At 48.1% G+C, this 18,462-nt stretch overlaps 2 protein-coding genes and 1 non-coding gene across 3 annotated transcripts; 1 reads left to right on the forward strand and 2 right to left on the reverse strand.

Annotated features, from left to right (window-relative positions):
• Positions 1 to 240: 240 nt before the first annotated feature.
• On the reverse strand, positions 241 to 9,598 carry LOC106606640 (large ribosomal subunit protein uL3). Its single transcript, XM_014202982.3, is given in 12 exon segments — positions 241 to 387; positions 2,163 to 2,282; positions 2,485 to 2,539; positions 2,541 to 2,578; positions 3,514 to 3,615; positions 3,907 to 4,067; positions 4,565 to 4,751; positions 6,053 to 6,188; positions 6,403 to 6,571; positions 6,940 to 7,132; positions 8,276 to 8,493; positions 9,484 to 9,598. Coding segments are annotated over 11 exon segments (1,227 nt in total). The 5' UTR covers positions 8,279 to 8,493; positions 9,484 to 9,598; the 3' UTR covers positions 241 to 324.
• On the reverse strand, positions 779 to 904 carry LOC123743589 (small nucleolar RNA SNORA71). Its single transcript, XR_006770445.1, has one exon. It is a non-coding gene; the product is annotated as a small nucleolar RNA SNORA71 (small nucleolar RNA).
• A 351-nt stretch (positions 9,599 to 9,949) lies between the features above and the next one.
• On the forward strand, positions 9,950 to 18,413 carry nduba (NADH dehydrogenase 1 beta subcomplex subunit 10; the record flags this gene model as incomplete). The annotated part of the gene is given in 4 exon segments (NM_001141557.1): positions 9,950 to 10,169; positions 10,744 to 10,882; positions 12,120 to 12,258; positions 17,763 to 18,413. Coding segments are annotated over 3 exon segments (426 nt in total), but the record flags the coding sequence as incomplete, so codon positions are not given.
• Between the last annotated feature and the right edge of the window lie 49 nt (positions 18,414 to 18,462).

Genomic DNA, 18,462 nt, shown 5'->3' on the forward strand with positions numbered 1-18,462 from the left:
AGTACTCTGTTTAGCCATCCTTTTTGGGGGGGGGGCACCATTAGTCAGTAAATCACTGTGCCACCATTAGTCACTTATCCAAATGGCAGCCCATTCTATATTTATACAGGAAATAGGGTGTTATTTGGACCCTGAACAAAAGTAGTAGACTATATGGGGAATAGGGTGCCATTTGGAACACAGCCCTAGTCTAAACTAAGTGGAAGCTTATTTGAAAAGAATAGCCAAACACCGCCTGGATAAATAAGACTGTTTTATTAGAAGACTTAATATAAGAATTTGTTTCTCTGTTGAGCTAGTTTTAACGGTGGACCACCATCAATTCTAAGCCTCCTCTGGCAATGGTTCGGCGGGCAGTTTCTTCAGCACGTCCTTCTTCAGTGGGCCCTGTAGGTCAAAAGTCACAGCAGGGTCAACAGAAGTTCAGTATTAAAGCAACAGGTTCACCCAGACATGGGTCATGTCAGCTGAGATAGAGGGTAAGGTCCCAAATGGCACCCTATATAGTGCACTACCTTTGACCAGAGCCCTATGGGTGCCAGTTGGAACGCAGAAGGGAGAGCACCACTCCACCTCATTCCCCATCATGCTCCAGTCCACATCCCTTTAATTCCACATCTCAATTCACTTAACCTTTTTTTCCTGAGCACTATCCAGAATCCAGCTAAAACACATCCAATTTCACAATTGTCATAGCATTAGATCAAACCATGGGTTTAAGCAAAAGAAAACATTTTTTTTACACGTTAAAAGTATTGATTGTTGTAGACGTGGAAGATGTTCGAAAGATACAGGGTTTGACAGGAACAGGTATTCCAACAAACACGGGAAAACCTTTCATCACTATTCCTGTACTATCAATGACTGAGACAACAGTCATGTCATAGTCACTTTCGATACAGGGTGTCCGCCTTAACAAACGCTTCAGTGCCTCCATCACTAACACTGTCCGTCAGTCCCGCTCCTCCCTCCCTCCCTCACTAACACTGTCCGTCAGTCCCGCTCCTCCCTCCCTCCCTCACTAACACTGTCCGTCAGTCCCGCTCCTCCCTCCCTCCCTCACTAACACTGTCCGTCAGTCCCGCTCCTCCCTCCCTCACTAACACTGTCCGTCAGTCCCGCTCCTCCCTCCCTCCCTCCCTCACTAACACTGTCCGTCAGTCCCGCTCCTCCCTCCCTCACTAACACTGTCCGTCAGTCCCGCTCCTCCCTCCCTCCCTCACTAACACTGTCCGTCAGTCCCGCTCCTCCCTCCCTCCCTCACTAACACTGTCCGTCAGTCCCGCTCCTCCCTCCCTCACTAACACTGTCCGTCAGTCCCGCTCCTCCCTCCCTCCCTCACTCACTAACACTGTCCGTCAGTCCCGCTCCTCCCTCCCTCACTAACACTGTCCGTCTGTCCCGCTCCTCCATCACCAACACTGTCCGTCAGTCCCGCTCCTCCCTCCCTCACTAACACTGTCCGTCAGTCCCGCTCCTCCCTCCCTCCCTCACTAACACTGTCCGTCAGTCCCGCTCCTCCCTCCCTCCCTCACTAACACTGTCCGTCAGTCCCGCTCCTCCCTCCCTCCCTCACTAACACTGTCCGTCAGTCCCGCTCCTCCCTCCCTCCCTCACTAACACTGTCCGTCAGTCCCGCTCCTCCCTCCCTCACTAACACTGTCCGTCTGTCCCGCTCCTCCATCACCAACACTGTCCGTCAGTCCCGCTCCTCCCTCCCTCACTAACACTGTCCGTCAGTCCCGCTCCTCCCTCCCTCCCTCACTCACTAACACTGTCCGTCAGTCCCGCTCCTCCCTCCCTCCTCCCTCACTCACTAACACTGTCCGTCAGTCCCGCTCCTCCCTCACTCACTCACTAACACTGTCCGTCAGTCCCGCTCCTCCCTCCCCCTCACTCACTAACACTGTCCGTCAGTCCCGCTCCTCCCTCCCTCCCTCACTAACACTGTCCGTCAGTCCCGCTCCTCCCTCCCTCCCTCACTAACACTGTCCGTCAGTCCCGCTCCTCCCTCCCTCACCAACACTGTCCGTCAGTCCCGCTCCTCCATCACTAACACTGTCCGTCAGTCCCACTCCCCTCTACAATGATTCAGCTCACTCCCACACCCATCCACAGACAGCGGGGCCTTACACCCAGGCCCAAACCCAGCCGGTACCCACCATGAAGGCCCTCTTCTCCTGGGGGGTCTGGAAGTGGCCGTAGCCAAACTTGGAGGTGGTGTCGATGAACTTCAGGTCGATGGTCTCCTTGGACTTGCGTGATGTGTGCACCAGCATGGACTGTGAGAGAGAAGCACATGACCACACACGGTTAGAGTTCAACACACAGTCAAATATATCCCATGCTTTAGCATCCCCAACTCCTATGGTCATGTTTCTCTCTCCGGCATCAGTGGTTTGATTCCTTCACTATTATTCAGAAATTAAAACATCATACATCATCTGCACAGAGGTAGTTGTCACTAACACATGGACACTGTACCTTTCTCAGGGTGAGGACACGTTTCCTGCAGCCGATCACACAGCCCTTCAGCATCGAAGTCATTTTTCACATCACCATAGTGGGGGAACCCTCCCTACAGACAGACAACAGGATGGATGAATAATTACAGATTAAACGAATAGTACACCACATTAATGGCCACAACCTGCAATACATACTCCATTATAGTGCATATACTGGCCATGTCAGCCATATACCCATCTTGCATGACAGGCCTCTACGTTTGGCTTTACAATGTGACATCAGACAAAGCTGGTGATCAAAAGCAGAGGATGCATCACGTCATTAAAACCTAAGGATCCGCCCCTTTCCCCCCCAATTTTCTCCTAAAATGACATTCAAATCTAACTGCCTGTAGCTCAGGACCTGAAGCAAGGATATGCATAGTCTTGATACCATTTGAAAGGAAACACTTTGAAGTTTGTGAAAATGTGAAAGGAATGTAGGAGAATATAACACAGCAGATCTGGTAAAAGATCATGCAAAAAAAATCAAACATTTGAAATGCAAGAGAAAGGCCGTAATGTATTATTCCAGCCGACGTGAAAGTTAGATTTGCCAGTAGATGGCAGCAGTGTATTTGCAATTTGTTAGACTTATCCAATGAACCATTGCATTTATGTTCAAAATGTTGTGTCAGACTGCCCAAATGTGCCTAATTTGTTTATTAATAACTTAAGTTCAAAACTGTGCACTATCCTCAAACAGCATGGTATTATTTCACTGTAATATCTACTGTAAATTGGACAGTGCAGTTAGATTAACAAGAATTTAAGCTTTCTGCCCATATAAGATGTCTATGTCCTGGGAAATGTTGTTACTTACAACCTCATGCTAATCGCATTAGCCTACGTTAACTCAACCGTCCTGTGGACGGGACACCGATCCCAAAGAAGTTTGAACCCATAGTAAGAATTAGAATGGTTGCCTTGTTATATCACATCATTCCCAGGCTCAGAACCAGGTCAATAACATTATTAGGACGTTATAGTGATGATATTATATTACCATGGGGGTGATAGTCTTCTGGGTGGTGTCGTAGTTAGTGGAAGCGTTGTTCTTGATCACTTTGCCATCCTGGACATGGATCCCTTTGCCAATACGGTAGATCTGTAGACAAGAATAAAACACTGAAACAGCATGATGGTGGTGAACCACCCTCAGTCTAAGCAGTATGAACCTCCACATAATTACAGTCAACAGAACACAAACTAGTTCCAGTTCAATACACAACTCAAACATTCACACAGATCGTTCATTAACCAAGTATAATGTATGAAGAAAACTAATTTTACAAGGTAGTCAGTCCCTTTGAGGTCAAAACACCAATTTTTCAAGGAACACCTGGTCAAATGCTGAATTTCATATGCCCATCTCAACTAGAGCCCTGGTGCTGCGGACCTTCTTGTTGAGCTCTGTGCGGTGGTGGTAGCCCTTCTGGCCGGCACGGGCGATGGTGTAGCCCACACGGGAAGGGTGCCAGGCTCCGATACAGGCCACCTTACGCAGGCCCTTGTGAGTCTTCCTGGGCAGTTTCTTCACTCCCCAACGACTGGTCACACCTGACAACCAATAGGAAAATCAGTAGGAAATGAGTTATGCCACAGGACCAGCCAATATAATATAATATCTGAATAGTAATACACCGTCAGTCAGCAGACATTGACATCTTTTACTAATTAGATTATTATCAGCAAGTAGAAAAAGTCTGGGTCTTCGAGACATTCTGTTAGACCTAGAGACATGTCTCAACTATGGAGATTTTATAACCAATGGTACTGCCATGTTATTAATGTCCATATAGATTTCTCCCACTCATCCCCGGGCTGAGTGACAACTCATATGGTCATTCTCAACAACAAAAATCTCTCTCTGGCATCAGTGGTTTGATTCCTTCACTATTATTCAGAAATTAAAACATAATACATCATCTGCAAAGAGGACATTGTCACGTTTGGTAGCAAGACAGAACAAATGGATGAGTGGGAGATCTGTACCTAGGAATATCTTCTACGGTGACCCTTTTACCTCGACGACCAAGTACCTCAAAACCTCTAACCTTTCATCCCGTGACCTTTGGTGACCCCGATGACGTCTATCATCTCGTCCTGGTAGAAGACTGAGGACACAGGGACGGGCTGCTCCAGCTTCTCCTTGACCCAATCCACCTTCTCAGAGATGGTGCCGCCGTTCAGCTGCACCTCCATGATGTGGGCCTTCTTAGCTTTGAGGGGCAGCAGGCGAATCTAGAGAGAGACAATTATAAAAAGGTACAGAAGCCAGCAAGATTCTCACACACACCTTTAGTGCCTCCGCTCCCTTCACTTCCACACTGACTAAATATGATTTATTCTATGATTCAGTCTCTGATCTAGGATTGTCTTCCCTTTCCCCAATCCTACCCATTATTGGGGGAAATCTCCAGATCAGCGTCTAGGGCAGGGTTGTCAAACTCACTTTTCCCCGGGAGCCGCATTCGGTCTACAACAAGATCCGGAAGGCCGCATTGAATTTCGAAAAATATTTACTTGCCACCAATTTGCAAAAATGCATCCCCTATCCACCCCCCAAAGCTCACTCTGTCCAGTGGGAGATTATTAATGAGCTAGACAATTTCAAGGAACTGTATGAATGTAGGTCCATTATTTCTACAGTTTAGATTTGGTTTTAGTCATTTTAAAGCATATAAAGTTTGTTTTCCTACAGACACGTGTATATATATGTATTTTTATTTTCACCCGCGGGCCGTATGTTTGACACCAGGGGTGTCAGAGGCAACTTCACCCTACAGCCCTGTGACTCGTCCGTCAGGTGTCCGATAGCCTTGTCTATTTGTGCGGCCTTGACTCCTATGGTCATGTTTCTCTCTCTGGCATCAGTGGTTTGATTCCTTCACTATTATTCAGAAATTAAAACATCATACATCATCTGCAGAAAGAGAAAAAAACATCTGCCAAATGTGACACTGACCATAGGAATTATCAAGACCGCTAGAACAGATCTGGAACCAGGCCAATTCTCTGACTGGAGACATGATTCACATACACATTGCTCTATCCCCACATCTTACAGTAATCATACAGCCCCACTGCTTCGACAAACAGACACCACAATACCCTGAATACATTCAGTAACATTGAGTAATGTTTGTTGCCAACACAAACTTCCCTCAAGGGAAGTACAGTCGAGGTTCTGCTCCTCACAGGAGTATTTTTAAACTGTCATTTGAAACTCCATACTCTAGTACTCCTCTGCATGTGTGCGTGCGAGAGAGAGCGCGAGAGAGAAGACATTTGTTCGCAACGGGGGCCTTGAGATTAGAGAAGTTTCCCCCACCCCTTTCAGTTGCCATGTGATTGGTAGGAGCTGGGTAGGCTGTAACTCAGACAGCCGTGCCCGTTCCGAAGGGAGGTCCTTGGGGTGGAGACGGGTGAACCCCAGGGATACCACCAGCTGTCACTCAATCAGCACAAGCCAATAGAAACTCAGAGGATAGGAGTGGAGGATTTCCGTTGGATCACATGATTGATAAGAGGGTTGTATGTACCTGAGTGTGGATGAGAACCCGGATGGATGTGCAGTATTTCTTCATGTTATTAAAGTCCTTCTCCAGCTGCTTCTTGCCACTCTCGTCTGTCCACTTCTTGGCATACTTGGTGAACGCCTTCTTCTTGCTCTTGTACCTGGAAGAGTTTACATACAGGGTAGAGATTGAAAAATAATCTCTTGATCACATGTTACTTCCTCCTCCCATTCTCTGGCATCAGCGGTTTGATTTCAACACTATTATTCAGAAATTAAAACATCAAACATCATCTGCACAGAGGTCAGTCACGTCTCCATACTTCAATGTGCACACACACACACACACACACACACACGCTCATTGTCACCCACCAGCTTTTGTAGAATCTGCGCTTGCACTCGTCACTGAGGTGCTCGGCGAAGATGGTCTTGAAGGACCTCAGGCCACGGACTGTGTCGATGTACCCAACAACCCCCACCACCATCACAGGCGGAGTCTCGATGATAGTGACAGCCTCCACAGACTCACGTTTGGCTTGCTCTGTTGGGAGGGAGAGGAGAGATGGGTCAGTTCCCACAAAAACGATAAAGACAAATGGCCTGTGTGTAGCCTACAGGAGGAACGACAAAGTGTCATATCACCGTCAGAGCAGAACAGAGGAAGAAGACTAGGATTGAAAACAGAGCTGGGCCGCCCGCCCCCTCTCTGGCATCAGCGGTTTGATTCCATCACCATTATTCAGAAATTAAAACATACAGCGTCTGCAGAGATCCTTGTCAAGACGCACAAACAGATCTGGGACCAGGTCTAATTCTCTCATGGCTCTTACTCCTGATTCACATATACATTGCTCTAGCCAAATCTTACATCATCCCACCATGACACGTGGTAAGGCAGACTGTACATACTCAGGCCAGTGCGGTGCACCTCACGCAGGATGTGGGTCATGCCGGCCTTGTAGCCCATGAATGCGGTGAGGTGGACGGGCTGGCTGGGGTCGTCCTGGGGCCAGCTGCGGGGCTTCCCCCGGTGCTTCTTGCTGCGCTTGCAGGGCAGGAAGCCCATGTGCCCATGGCGGGGCGCGTGGAATTTACGGTGAGACTGGGAGGGAGCGAAACAGATGTACACGTCAATAAACTTCTGATAATGCTTCAAGGGCTCTAAAACCCCAAGTTATTGCTGTGCTTTACCCTTGATAAAGTTCATTTTGATGTCTGTCTAATTTTTTTTAATTTCAGGTTATAGCTCTGAATAATCCCCAAAAATCACCTCCTCCCCATGCGTACCGTCAGTAACCCACACATCCTACATGTTTATGATAGACGTCTTGTCCAGTTTAGCTCGGTGCCAAGAACAGGTGTCAGGAAGAGGCCTAACAGCTGCATTCTGAGAATGAATGGCCATGTTGTGTGCCCTGTCGGCCTCGGAGCTTAAGTAACGGTTGCTCAAGACAAGTGTCCGTGTGCTGAACAGCCGATACACTGACTAATACAGGCAAAGAGACGGTCTTGGGAAATTTAGTGACGATCAAGATTCATTAGCCATCAGAACACATGTAGAGTAACAGTGGAAAATTCATTTTACAGGGATCAACATATCCACACTAGAAATATGCCTTCATAAGCTGACTTAACAGACTACTGCATTTCTGTGACAGCTAAAAACTTAAGAATATTCTTGCAAATGGACCAATAATGCAAGCGTTGTACATTTCTATGCACGCCAGAGATTTGAAAGACAGAACATAAGAAAACCTGGGAAAAAGGTGTTGCATCGAGGTCAATAGATTAATTTCTTTCCACATGAAACAAATCCTTCATTATTCAAACCAAGTTAGTAGTACAACTAATGAGAAAGATTTCCTATAGAGCATTCATTACAAAATAATACTTGGAGAAACTCAAATAAAGAAAACCGCTCTAAAAAGTCATCGTGACAGCAGATGATTCTGAGGTAGCCGAGAAACAACAGCTAAAGTCCAAAGAAATGAGGATATTACCGACGTTGAGACCATGTGCAAAAAGCACAACGCCATTGCCCTCTTGCACATGGCATACTGAGAAAGAACAGGGAGCACGCAATGTGTTCAACAAGTTGTCTTAATATCCAACAAAACACACCAGATAAACTTAAAATCAAACCATACACACAAACAAACACACAAACAGAGCCCCTGACCAAAGTTAGTAGACCCCAAGGTGCCCTTCAGGTTAGAAATATAGAAAAGACAGCAGGAGCACTGACCATGTCTGTGTGTGCCGTCCAGGCAAGGGACAGAAAGAGATAGGAACAAGTGCTGATGTCAGAGTCATACTCAAGATGTTACTCTGTGCAAGGGCTCTAATTTGGTGGCTGGCCCAGTTAAGGAGCCGTATTCATTTTCAAACAAGACCAGGGCTGCCAGCACTGGCCCATGGTGGGCCTCTGGTGGTGGGGGTGCCCAGACAACTGGCTGCAGACATCTGTGGGGAGAGAGAGACATCTACTGTTTATCTACTGTTACTGTACCAATTCATAACATGTTTGGGTGGACGACGTATTATATGTAGGCTTATAAAAGGCTCTTCTTATGAAGATTGAATGCGTGACAAGGTTCAAGGGTATTTATTAGACACTTTCACGAGGTAATAAACATGACATGTTTCCCCAGCGCAAAACACAGGAGGTTTTTTAAGTTCAAAAGAGCAAAAATATAAATACATCCAAGGATAATAAAAATAGCTATTCAAACCGCTAAATTACTTCATAATGCAATTGTTTTACTGACAACTATTTACCAATTTTGAGACAGAACTTCATGTCACGGTACAGTACAATACAAAATAGCTAACGAACGAGCTAGCTACATGCAGTAAAAAGACCAATGGAACGCAAAACGTGTGGGATAGAACAAAGGACACATTCATTGGCCCCAATTCAAAATCTTATCCAACAACGTGGATCTCGGTCAAATCCGTCATAATTTGTGTGTTCCAACAGGACCACAATCCGGGTTGGATATACTTGACTGTTTTCGCGGCATAATATTTAGTTCTCCTTCTCTGGGTTAGACATTCGGCTAAATGCTAACTCCAGTTCTTAGAAACTGGTAACATAGCTAACGTTAGTCATATAGAAATAGTTTGTTTGGTGACGATGACATAAACAAGCATTGCGATTGACATTCATACAAGTGTTACTCCAATTTTTACCCCAACATGAGTGTCAAATACACAAAACAGCCTTAATGTAGGCCAATTTGGATTGGCGGCAACGAGGCGATTCTGGATCTAGCTAAAATGATCACCCCCACGTGGCACATGCGTAGCGTTTTCATGGCATTTCCATTGTTTTAGTCGAACTCTTTACTACTTTAGATAGATAGCTAACTAACTACCTGATCTAGTCGAGGGAAATACCTCCATTTGATAATCGTAACGCTTATCATTAGTAGTTTCATTAATACAACTTACTGTAACAACTCATCCTCTTCCGCTCACCACCCTCAACTAGATTGGCGCACACTGACGACTTTCTGGACGTTTTTTTTGGTAATTTGATGTTTTATGCCACCTTGTGGACTGGAAGTTCATTAAATTAGAACACACCAGAGACCAGTATATAATGACGAGATCCCAAAGGCGGGAAGGCTGGCGCCAAGCTTAGGTCCAAAACAAACCGATAGAACGCATTGGTCTTGTTTTGGACATATTTGAGTTCAGAGTTGCCTCTTCCTCTCTGACCACACATTTTCTCTGCGCTGAACTTTTACCTTCGACCTCTGCTTGAAAAATAAAAGAAATGTAAATGCAATATTCGAGATAAAGGGTGTAAATAAAATATATAAATAGTTTTTTTGTAATCTTACTGACATTTTATTTAAGTTCACCATATTACATTTTATATTTACTTGACCTCCAACGCCATGTTGTTCCTCCTACGCATGCGCAGGAGCGTAGAAGAGGTCGAATTGAAGAAGTTTCTTTTTTTTCTTTAACAAAAGACAGCAAAATGCCATCGGACTATGATAAAGATGCGTACCCAGAGCCTCCCCGCCAGACTCCCATCGTGGACAAGCAGACGACCCTTCCCAACCCAGCCCTGATTTTGACTAAACTCTTCTATTATTCCGTGGACCTCCCTGTCACCACATTTAGAGGTGAGCTAGCTAGCTAGGCTAACGTTTTGCCAAATATTTTTAACTAACCCATCTGTGGTGTTGCTAACACTAGCTAATGTTGGCTATCTAGCGAGATACATGGAGACAGACCATGGCATTAAACATTTATAATGATAATTGAGGATTTCAAATGTCAGATGTGCAGTTCAGAGAAATTGATTCAGTTAGTTTACTAGGTAGCGTTAATGTCTGAACTAGCAAGTGTTGCGGTTATGCTTTCGACCTAGTTAGGTAGCTATGTGTGTTGCAGTTTTAGTTAGTTTATTCAGGTGTAATGCATAATGTTGCATGCAGCGCAATGCACTTGACACTAGCTAGATACTACTCATTCAATTTCATATTACTGTAATTCAGGGTCTAGAAATGCATCCTTCACCTCTTTCCAGTAATATCACTGATCTAACATTGGATAGCTATGTGAAAGCCAAATGTTCCACATAGCTTTCATAAATCCTTTCGTGTGAAATCAGTGAGCAATAGGACTCCTTAAGTACTTTGTACCACATGATCAACAAGAGGTCAATGTTGACATGCTCCCCTCATCTCTCAACAGAACTTGTGGAGGGTATCCACTCCGGCAACAAGTACAACTACTACCACCAGAAGTTCCGCCGTGTCCCCGAGCTGACCGAGTGCACAGAGGGAGACTACACCTGTTACTATGAGGCTGAGATGCAGTGGAGGAGAGATCAGTAAGTATTCCTCTTTCAAGCTCGAGGGCCGCAGTGCCTCTCTCTGGCTTTACTTTCCTCCCAATGAAGGTCATTGATTCCCTTGGAAGTACATAGTCATGGTTTTCCAGTCTGAAACAAAGGAAAGTGTGAAAACCAGCAGACACTGTGGTCCTCCAGAAGTTTGACATCCCTCTTCACCAACTCATGAGGAAAAACCCATTGACTGGATTAAAACGACAAGACATACTGTAACAAAATGTAGGCCATCTTATCCGGAGCGACTTAGTTAGTGCATTCATCTTAAGATGGCTAGGTGGGACAACCAGTCATAGTAATTTTCCCTCAAAGTACCTATCAGCAAAGTCCGCCAGTAAGAGGGGGAAAAAGTCAAGTGCGAGTTCACGAAAGGCTTTCAACATCTGTTGTATGAAAAGTTTGAAGCCGCATCAATCGTGAAGTTGACCTTACATAGTTTGACCAAGAGATTAATGTTCTGTGGTCAGATATGATAGGACAGTTACAGGCTGACTACACCGCTCGCATTGCAAAATACATTTAGAAATCTGTTATTCAATTATTGCGCCAACGAGTGTCTGCGTTGCCAAGGGCTAAAATAGAAAATCAGTTCTATTTCTGACGCAGATCAGAAGTCCTGTCTCTCCCATCTCCTCATTGGTTTATAGAAGCAGGTACCCACGTGCCATCTCATTGGTTATACCCACGTGAGTGACTGAAAAGACGAATTAGGTCAGTGGCGGTAATGCACCAAATTTATGAAAGTTGCCAATCGCAATATAAAGTCAAGAGAAGAAAAGGCCTGGAAGGAAGAGAGATGATTAGAAACGATTCGGTTGACCGTTTTATGTGTGGATTAATTGGTGGAGTAGAGGACCTTGTGCATTTCAGGTAAAATAACAACTCAATGTTTATCCTAGGACAAATTAGCTAGCAACAGCAAGCTAACTAAATAGGACAAATTAGCTAGCAAGTGCAAGCTAACTAGCTAAATTGCCATAAATGTTTAATGCTTTTCGACCTGTCCCCAAATTAATATAATTTGTCCAGAGTTTGTTTTGATGTTTTAACCTGCGTTTGGTGTGGGGGGGACAAAATACATTATGCACGATGGGGCACACACACAGCCGGTTTGGGTTCCGTGTTACCCACTGCTTTTAACCCTTCATCGGCTTGTCCTGTTTAGTGAATTCACAACCACCCTTGACCCATAACCATCTGTGCCCCCCCCCCCCCCCAGTAAGGTGGACCAGGAGATCGTGAAGGTGGTCCAGGAGCGTCTGAGGGCCTGCCAGCAGAGGGAGGGTACCAGCTACCACCAGAACTGTTCCAAGGAGCTGCAGCAGTTTGCAGACGTGGCCAAGGCCTACCAGTCACGCTGTAAGTACCACTCACTCCAGGCATGCCTCAATTACAATTCAAGGTTGGAAATATGGCAGTAACACTGTTGATAGCATGTTCCAAGCATCTACGGGGCAAGAATAACAGCTAGGCCTATGCTTCGCTCAAACCTCCAACTTGCAACCACTGACAGCACCCATCATTGAGTCTGTGCAGATGTATGTTTTAATTTCTGAATAATACTGATGAAAAAAGAAAAGAAAAAAACTCTTGCCAGAGAGAGAAGATCAACAGACCCAAACCTGGAAAAATGAAGGTTACGTATGTAACCACGGTTATGTGAGCTATATGGATCACGCCAATATATTGGTATCACTCCGCAGCGGAGGGATATATCCGAGGTGAGGATTTACAGATTTACTCCCGTGTACACCTGTGTAACGGCTAGGGTCCACCCCTATATATAGACCCCATGGCCGTGACATGTTATCTACATCATTTTTGAGGCGCCTCTAGCACCGTAAAGGATTGGAGTGATCCATATAGCTCACATAACGAAGGTTATGTATGTAACCACGGTTCTGTTTCACTATATTGGATCACTCCAATATTTTGGTATACTCGTACCAGATTAGTCGGTGCTAGAGGGACCTGGCCAGCCAGCGGCAGTCCCAGCGCGGGACCAACAGATATCAGCGAGGGCACTCCTCTCAGTAGAGCCCAGGACACACCAACACCTCGTGTTGAATGTGCCACCACAGATCCCAGCACTGGCCTGCCAGCAAGGCAGGTATGCTGTCGTAATCGTTTCCTTGATCCAGTGAGAGATCCTCTGCTTTTATAGCCCAGCCCCCAGGACTCTCTCGCCATAGCAGACAAAGAGTTGGTCTGTTGTTCTCACTGACTGTGTCCACTCCACATAGGCAGCCACAGCATGCCGGAGGGGGGGGGGGGTCGTAAGCAGACAGGATAAAAGGGATGTTCACATGCCTGTCTGACAGAACCTTCGGGAGGAATATATACTCCTCCCCCAGGGGTCCATCCGGTAGCACTCAGAACTTACTGAAAGAGCATGGAGCTCACCCACCCTCTTCATGGAAGTAATCACTACCAAGAAAGCCACCTTCATAGAGAGGTGTTTCAGGGAGGCAGACTAACGTTTCGAAAGGCGGCTTTGCCAAAGCTGCCAAGACCACATCCAGATCCCAGCTCGCCATTGAGTAGGTCCTAGACGCAGGCGACGAACCCCATTCATAAACCTGGAGACCAAGGGCTGGCTCCCCACTGGCCTGTCCATCCACCCCACATGGCAGGCAGATATAGCGGCCAAATACCCTCACAGTGTAGAGGCTGTCAAGCCCTCATCCAAGTGAGACTGCAGGTATTGGAGGACATAGTGCACCCTCGCATGACTTGGGCACAACCTCAATACTAGTGCACCAAGAGCAGAACAACCGCCAGCGCAACTGGTATGCTGCGGTTATAGCCGGCGCCCTAGCGTTCTGCATGGTGTTCATTACACCCTCTTGTAGTCTTAACATGGACCATTGGTGCCGTTCAGTGGCCAATTCCACAGACTGAGACAGTGCAGCCTCAGATGCCACAGAGTTCCCCCGGCCTGAGACAGCAGGTCTGGTCTCTGGAAGTTGCCAAGGTGTCCCAGGCGACAGGAGAAGGCTGAACCAGGGTCGTCTGGGCCAGTATGGGGACACCAGAAGCAGACTATGCTCTGCCAACCTGGTCCTACCCAGCACAGCCTGGAAAAGGGGGGAATGCGTAAAGCTCCAGCCCTGGCCAATCGTGAGCCAGCGCATCCAAGCACAGAGGCCCTGGTGGCTCCAACATGGGAGTACCACAGGGGGCAGTGCGCATTGTCCAGGGAGGCAAACGGCTCCACCTGTGCCCTCCCGAACTTGTCCCACAGGTGCTTCACCACCTGGGGATGTAGGCTCTTGTCCCAAGGTGGCGGGCCCTCCCTTGAGAGCATATCCGCTGCCACATTCAGGATGCCAGGTACGTGCGCTGCGCGTAGAGACGCTAGACGTTCCGGCGGCATGAACCGTCTCAAGGTTAGTAGGGACCGGGAGACCCTACCGGTCTGCCCCAGAATGTTATTAACCCCTGTGCCAAAGGTCAGTGATGGGGAGAGTGACAGCGCCACCTCAGCAATGCCCTGAGGCACTGTGCGGTTACCCGCAGGTGACGGTGTCGCTTCGGGTGCAGCCGGTGGGAGTTAAACCACCGTTGAAGAGGTTAGAGATGGAGCAGGCCCAGGGGAATCAACAACGAGGCCGCCGTCAGCAAGCCTAACAGGCGTTTGCAAGTTAGGACGGATACCATCCGCCCCTGCCGAAAGTGGTTGAGGCAAGATAAGATCGCCTGAACCCTTCTGGTGGGCAGGCATGCTCTCATGAGGACTGAGTCCAGTTCCATGCCAATGAAGGCCACCCTCTGGGTTGGCGTCAGACGACTCTTGTCATTTACAGTAATGCCCAGCCCGCCGATATGGGTCAGGAGCATGTCCCTGTCTGACAGCACCTGGGTCCCAGTTGGGGCACACATCAGCCAATCGTCCAGGTAATTGAGGATCAACAACCCTCGGGATGTGAGAGGTGCCAGGACAGTCCATGCACTTTGTGAAAGTGCTGGGGGCCAAGGAGAGGCCGAAGGGAAGAACCATGAATTCGTCAGCCCTCCAAAAGCGAATCGCCGGTACGCCAATGAGCTGGGTGAACAGGAACATGGAAATACGCATCCCTCAGGTCCAGCGTCACAAACCACTGTTCCCTGGACACAACCTGCAACACGCAGCTGGGGACAACATGTGGAACCTCACTACCTTTAAGTACCCATTGAGGTTGCGGAGGTCCAGAATCGGTCGAAACCTTCAGTCTCTTTTTGGGACCACACAATAAGTGGAGTAGAACCCACCACAACGTTCTGAACTCTCAATTCTGCGGATGGCACCCTTGTCCAGGAGTGAGGAGATCTCCAGCCGCAGGGTGTCCTTCAGGGGGTCGGCCACCGTGGTGACACTAAGGCCCCTGAAGGACAGGGTGCCGGCACCGGAATTGGAGTCAGTACCCCAAGAGCATTGTGGACAACACCCATGGGGACTCCACACACTCCTCCCACTTTGCCCTTTGAGACCAGGAGAAGCGGCCGGGGAAGGGTGTGTCAGGGGTCCTGCCGGGGCCCGCCTCTGGCGCCCCAAGCTCCTGGGTCCCACAGGCACGTCCCTATGGTGGTGAAGGTTGACAGGTTGTTGTTCCACCGCACACTGTGCCCCTCCCCACTGTCGTTGCTCAGCACAAGGCGATGGGGCAGGAGAGGGACCCCACCGTCGTTCGGGTGCAAGTGGGTGGTGACAGTCCGTCTGCCTTGGACCCGGCGTCTGAGGCGGCATGAACCGTCTCAAGGTTAGTAGGGACCGGGAGACCCTACCGGTCTGCCCCAGAATGTCATTAACCCCTGTGCCAAAGGTCAGTGATGGGGAGAGTGGCAAATGCGCCATGGTCCATCCGTTGGAGCGGGCCACATCCCTCTGGAGCAGGGAAAGCAGACGAGACACCTCCATCGCTTCACGGAGGAGCTCCTCTGTGCCCCCCTGCAGCCGGGGCAACAGAGTGCAGATCGACCTGCAGCAGCATGCCGTGTTGGTAAGGTGGCCAAGAGAGCAAAGGGACCCATATGTGGCTTTCAAGTCCACATCAAAGGCTCTGGGGGGGAGGGTCCCGGCTTCAGTCACGGGTTCTGCCCTATAATCTCTGGGAGGACCATGGCAGCTATCATGGTGTCCATGGTCGGGTACTCCTGGAGGCCAAGTGACTCTGCGCCCGCCACCTAACTCCATGGTCCAGTCTCTGCTGTGAGTCGGAAGCGCCCCCTGGCAGAGGCCCAGCTCTCCTGCAAGGCCTCGCGGAACTTGGCAGAGATGGGGACAGATGGAGGGTCACCACTGTCCACCAGTTTGATGTCCAGTGCAGTGGCTACCCGAGTGAGTAGGCCCCCTCATAGCCTCTCGAGCCGCTGGGGGCGATGAAGCCCCACGCCACTCCTGTCAGCCCCGCTCACGGTGGTGAACAGTGCCAGCATCGTCCCCCAGGAACAGCTGTCGTTGCCATCGAAGCTATCAACCTCCTGACGCAGGGCATGCGCCCTCCTTTCAAGGTGGTCCCAGTTGTCCGGCCACTGTCCAGGACTGGCAGCAGATGGGCTCTGCCTGCGGTGGCTCTGACCACACTTCATTGGAGGGGTACTGGGCCCAGTAAAGGGACTAACAGCTCGCTGGCGCACCACTCCTGAGGGAGGGAGCTCGTCCCCAGCCTGAGCCTGGCCGACCCATTCGTGCAGGCGCTCTGAGAACACCACACAAAACAGGCATCCAGTAGGGCGCTCCACCGCCCTCTCCGCGTGGCTCAAACCCAGGCAGTGCATACGAGGTATTTGGCTCTCCAGGGGGGGATGCCACCATCACACCTGTCCAAGGGAAGCCATAAGCTCAGCCAAGCCAGCAAGGCCACAGAGCAGGGGTCCGACGCCCTGATAGAGCTTATGTCGTGACCCGCTTGGAGGAATAAGAACCCGGTGAGGGATAAATTACCCAGTACCTCTGCAAAAACGGGTGGGGGACCCGTATGGGGAAAAACAGGCAGACAAAAAAAACGCATTGAGGTAATGGATTTGATTTGTGTATTTTATTTTTTTTTTACACCAACTGCTATATTACCTAGCAGTAAAAAAACTAAAACCAGCACCATGTGATGGAGTAACTCCATTAAGGAACTCCAAAGTTATTGTCTCAATGTAGTGGAAGCCCACCACGATACTCTTACATTCTGCAGGGGAAAGAACCAGAAAAAAATCTTGTAGGGTAAATAGCAGAGAACCCGCGCCATGTTAAGCAACTCATAGCACACACACAGAACAAGCCAGTCGGCAAGTTGTGTAAGGTAAATACAGTTTGTAGCAGCAAGAGCTGTATAGCAATATATTAAAGGATGCACACGGAGCCGAAACACAAGCGCGACAAACCACGGGCGGAAGATACAGATCAACCGCTCACAGCGAGTGGAGCACTCAAGAGGGGCTGGGCGTGTGGCCAGCTGCTCCAGGCTGCAAACAGCCTGTGAGTATACTTCCACAAGTGACATACCAAGCGAACTTCAGAAAGTTTGTACCTCAAACCATACAGACATCCGCCAAGAAAATGAAAGAAAGTGTCGCGGCCATGGGGTCTATATATAGGGGCGGACCCCAGCCATGACACGGAGTAAATCTGTAAATCCTCACCTCGGATGTATCCCTCCGGCGCGAAGTGATCCAATATAGTGAAACATAACTTCAGGTGTCAGTTGTGTTCCGTAGGCACCAATGGTAGAAAACATTTCGAAACATAAGTGCCGCTGCCCGAATTTTTCCAATATAAATAATTTCATGACACCTCCCGGGAAGAATTTCCTGCAGTGGAATGCAGAAATGTTAAGGCTGTGAGGCTACTGTTCCATTGCATTGACAAGCTGTTGTCCTTCCTCTGTTGTAGATGGGGATCTGGGAGCCTACGCCAGCTCAAGGAAATGTCTGATGAAGCAGAAAGACAGGATGATGGCGGCCGAGGCAAAAGCTTAAACAATATAACCCCTAATCACTCTGTTCCAAGTCTCTCTCCTATGTATGAAATGTAGAGTAAATATGTTTATTGGGAAAAAGAACTGTCCTCATTGTATTGTTTAGCTGTAGTAACAGACAACTTTTTGAATGAGCTGCATTTACCCTTTACTACAGCAGTTTTTAGCCTTCTCCAGAACTCAAACCATTCTTGAATAGTAACTGTTGTGGTCTAGTCCCGCTGGGCTGCAAGTACACTCCCACAAGTATTACTGAATCTCAAGGTGTTTAACCTGATTGCGCTTCCCTGCTCCTCACTTGATCAAAACGCATTGGGGTCTGAGCGGAAAAGCCTTGAATATTCTCATTTCAAGGGGACAGAATACAAGGAATCTGACTCATTAGGGATTCATCTTGGTCGAATTCAAATAGTCCAACGTTGTGAAATGAGCAGCCATGATTAAATCTACATGATAGCACATCTATCAAAGCCGGAGGTTTTACCCCACTGAACACGCAAGTCATTTTTAAAGCAGTCAATGTTCATTCTCTGATTCTAAAATAAAGCTGGTTTGTCAATGAATTCAAAATGCTTTCAGATTTTTTTTTTTCATTTTCAAGACCACTGGGCCAGT

This window comes from Salmo salar, chromosome 06 (genome assembly GCF_965601325.2).
Source record: "Salmo salar chromosome 06, fSalSal1, whole genome shotgun sequence".
Lineage (NCBI taxonomy): Eukaryota > Metazoa > Chordata > Actinopteri > Salmoniformes > Salmonidae > Salmo > Salmo salar.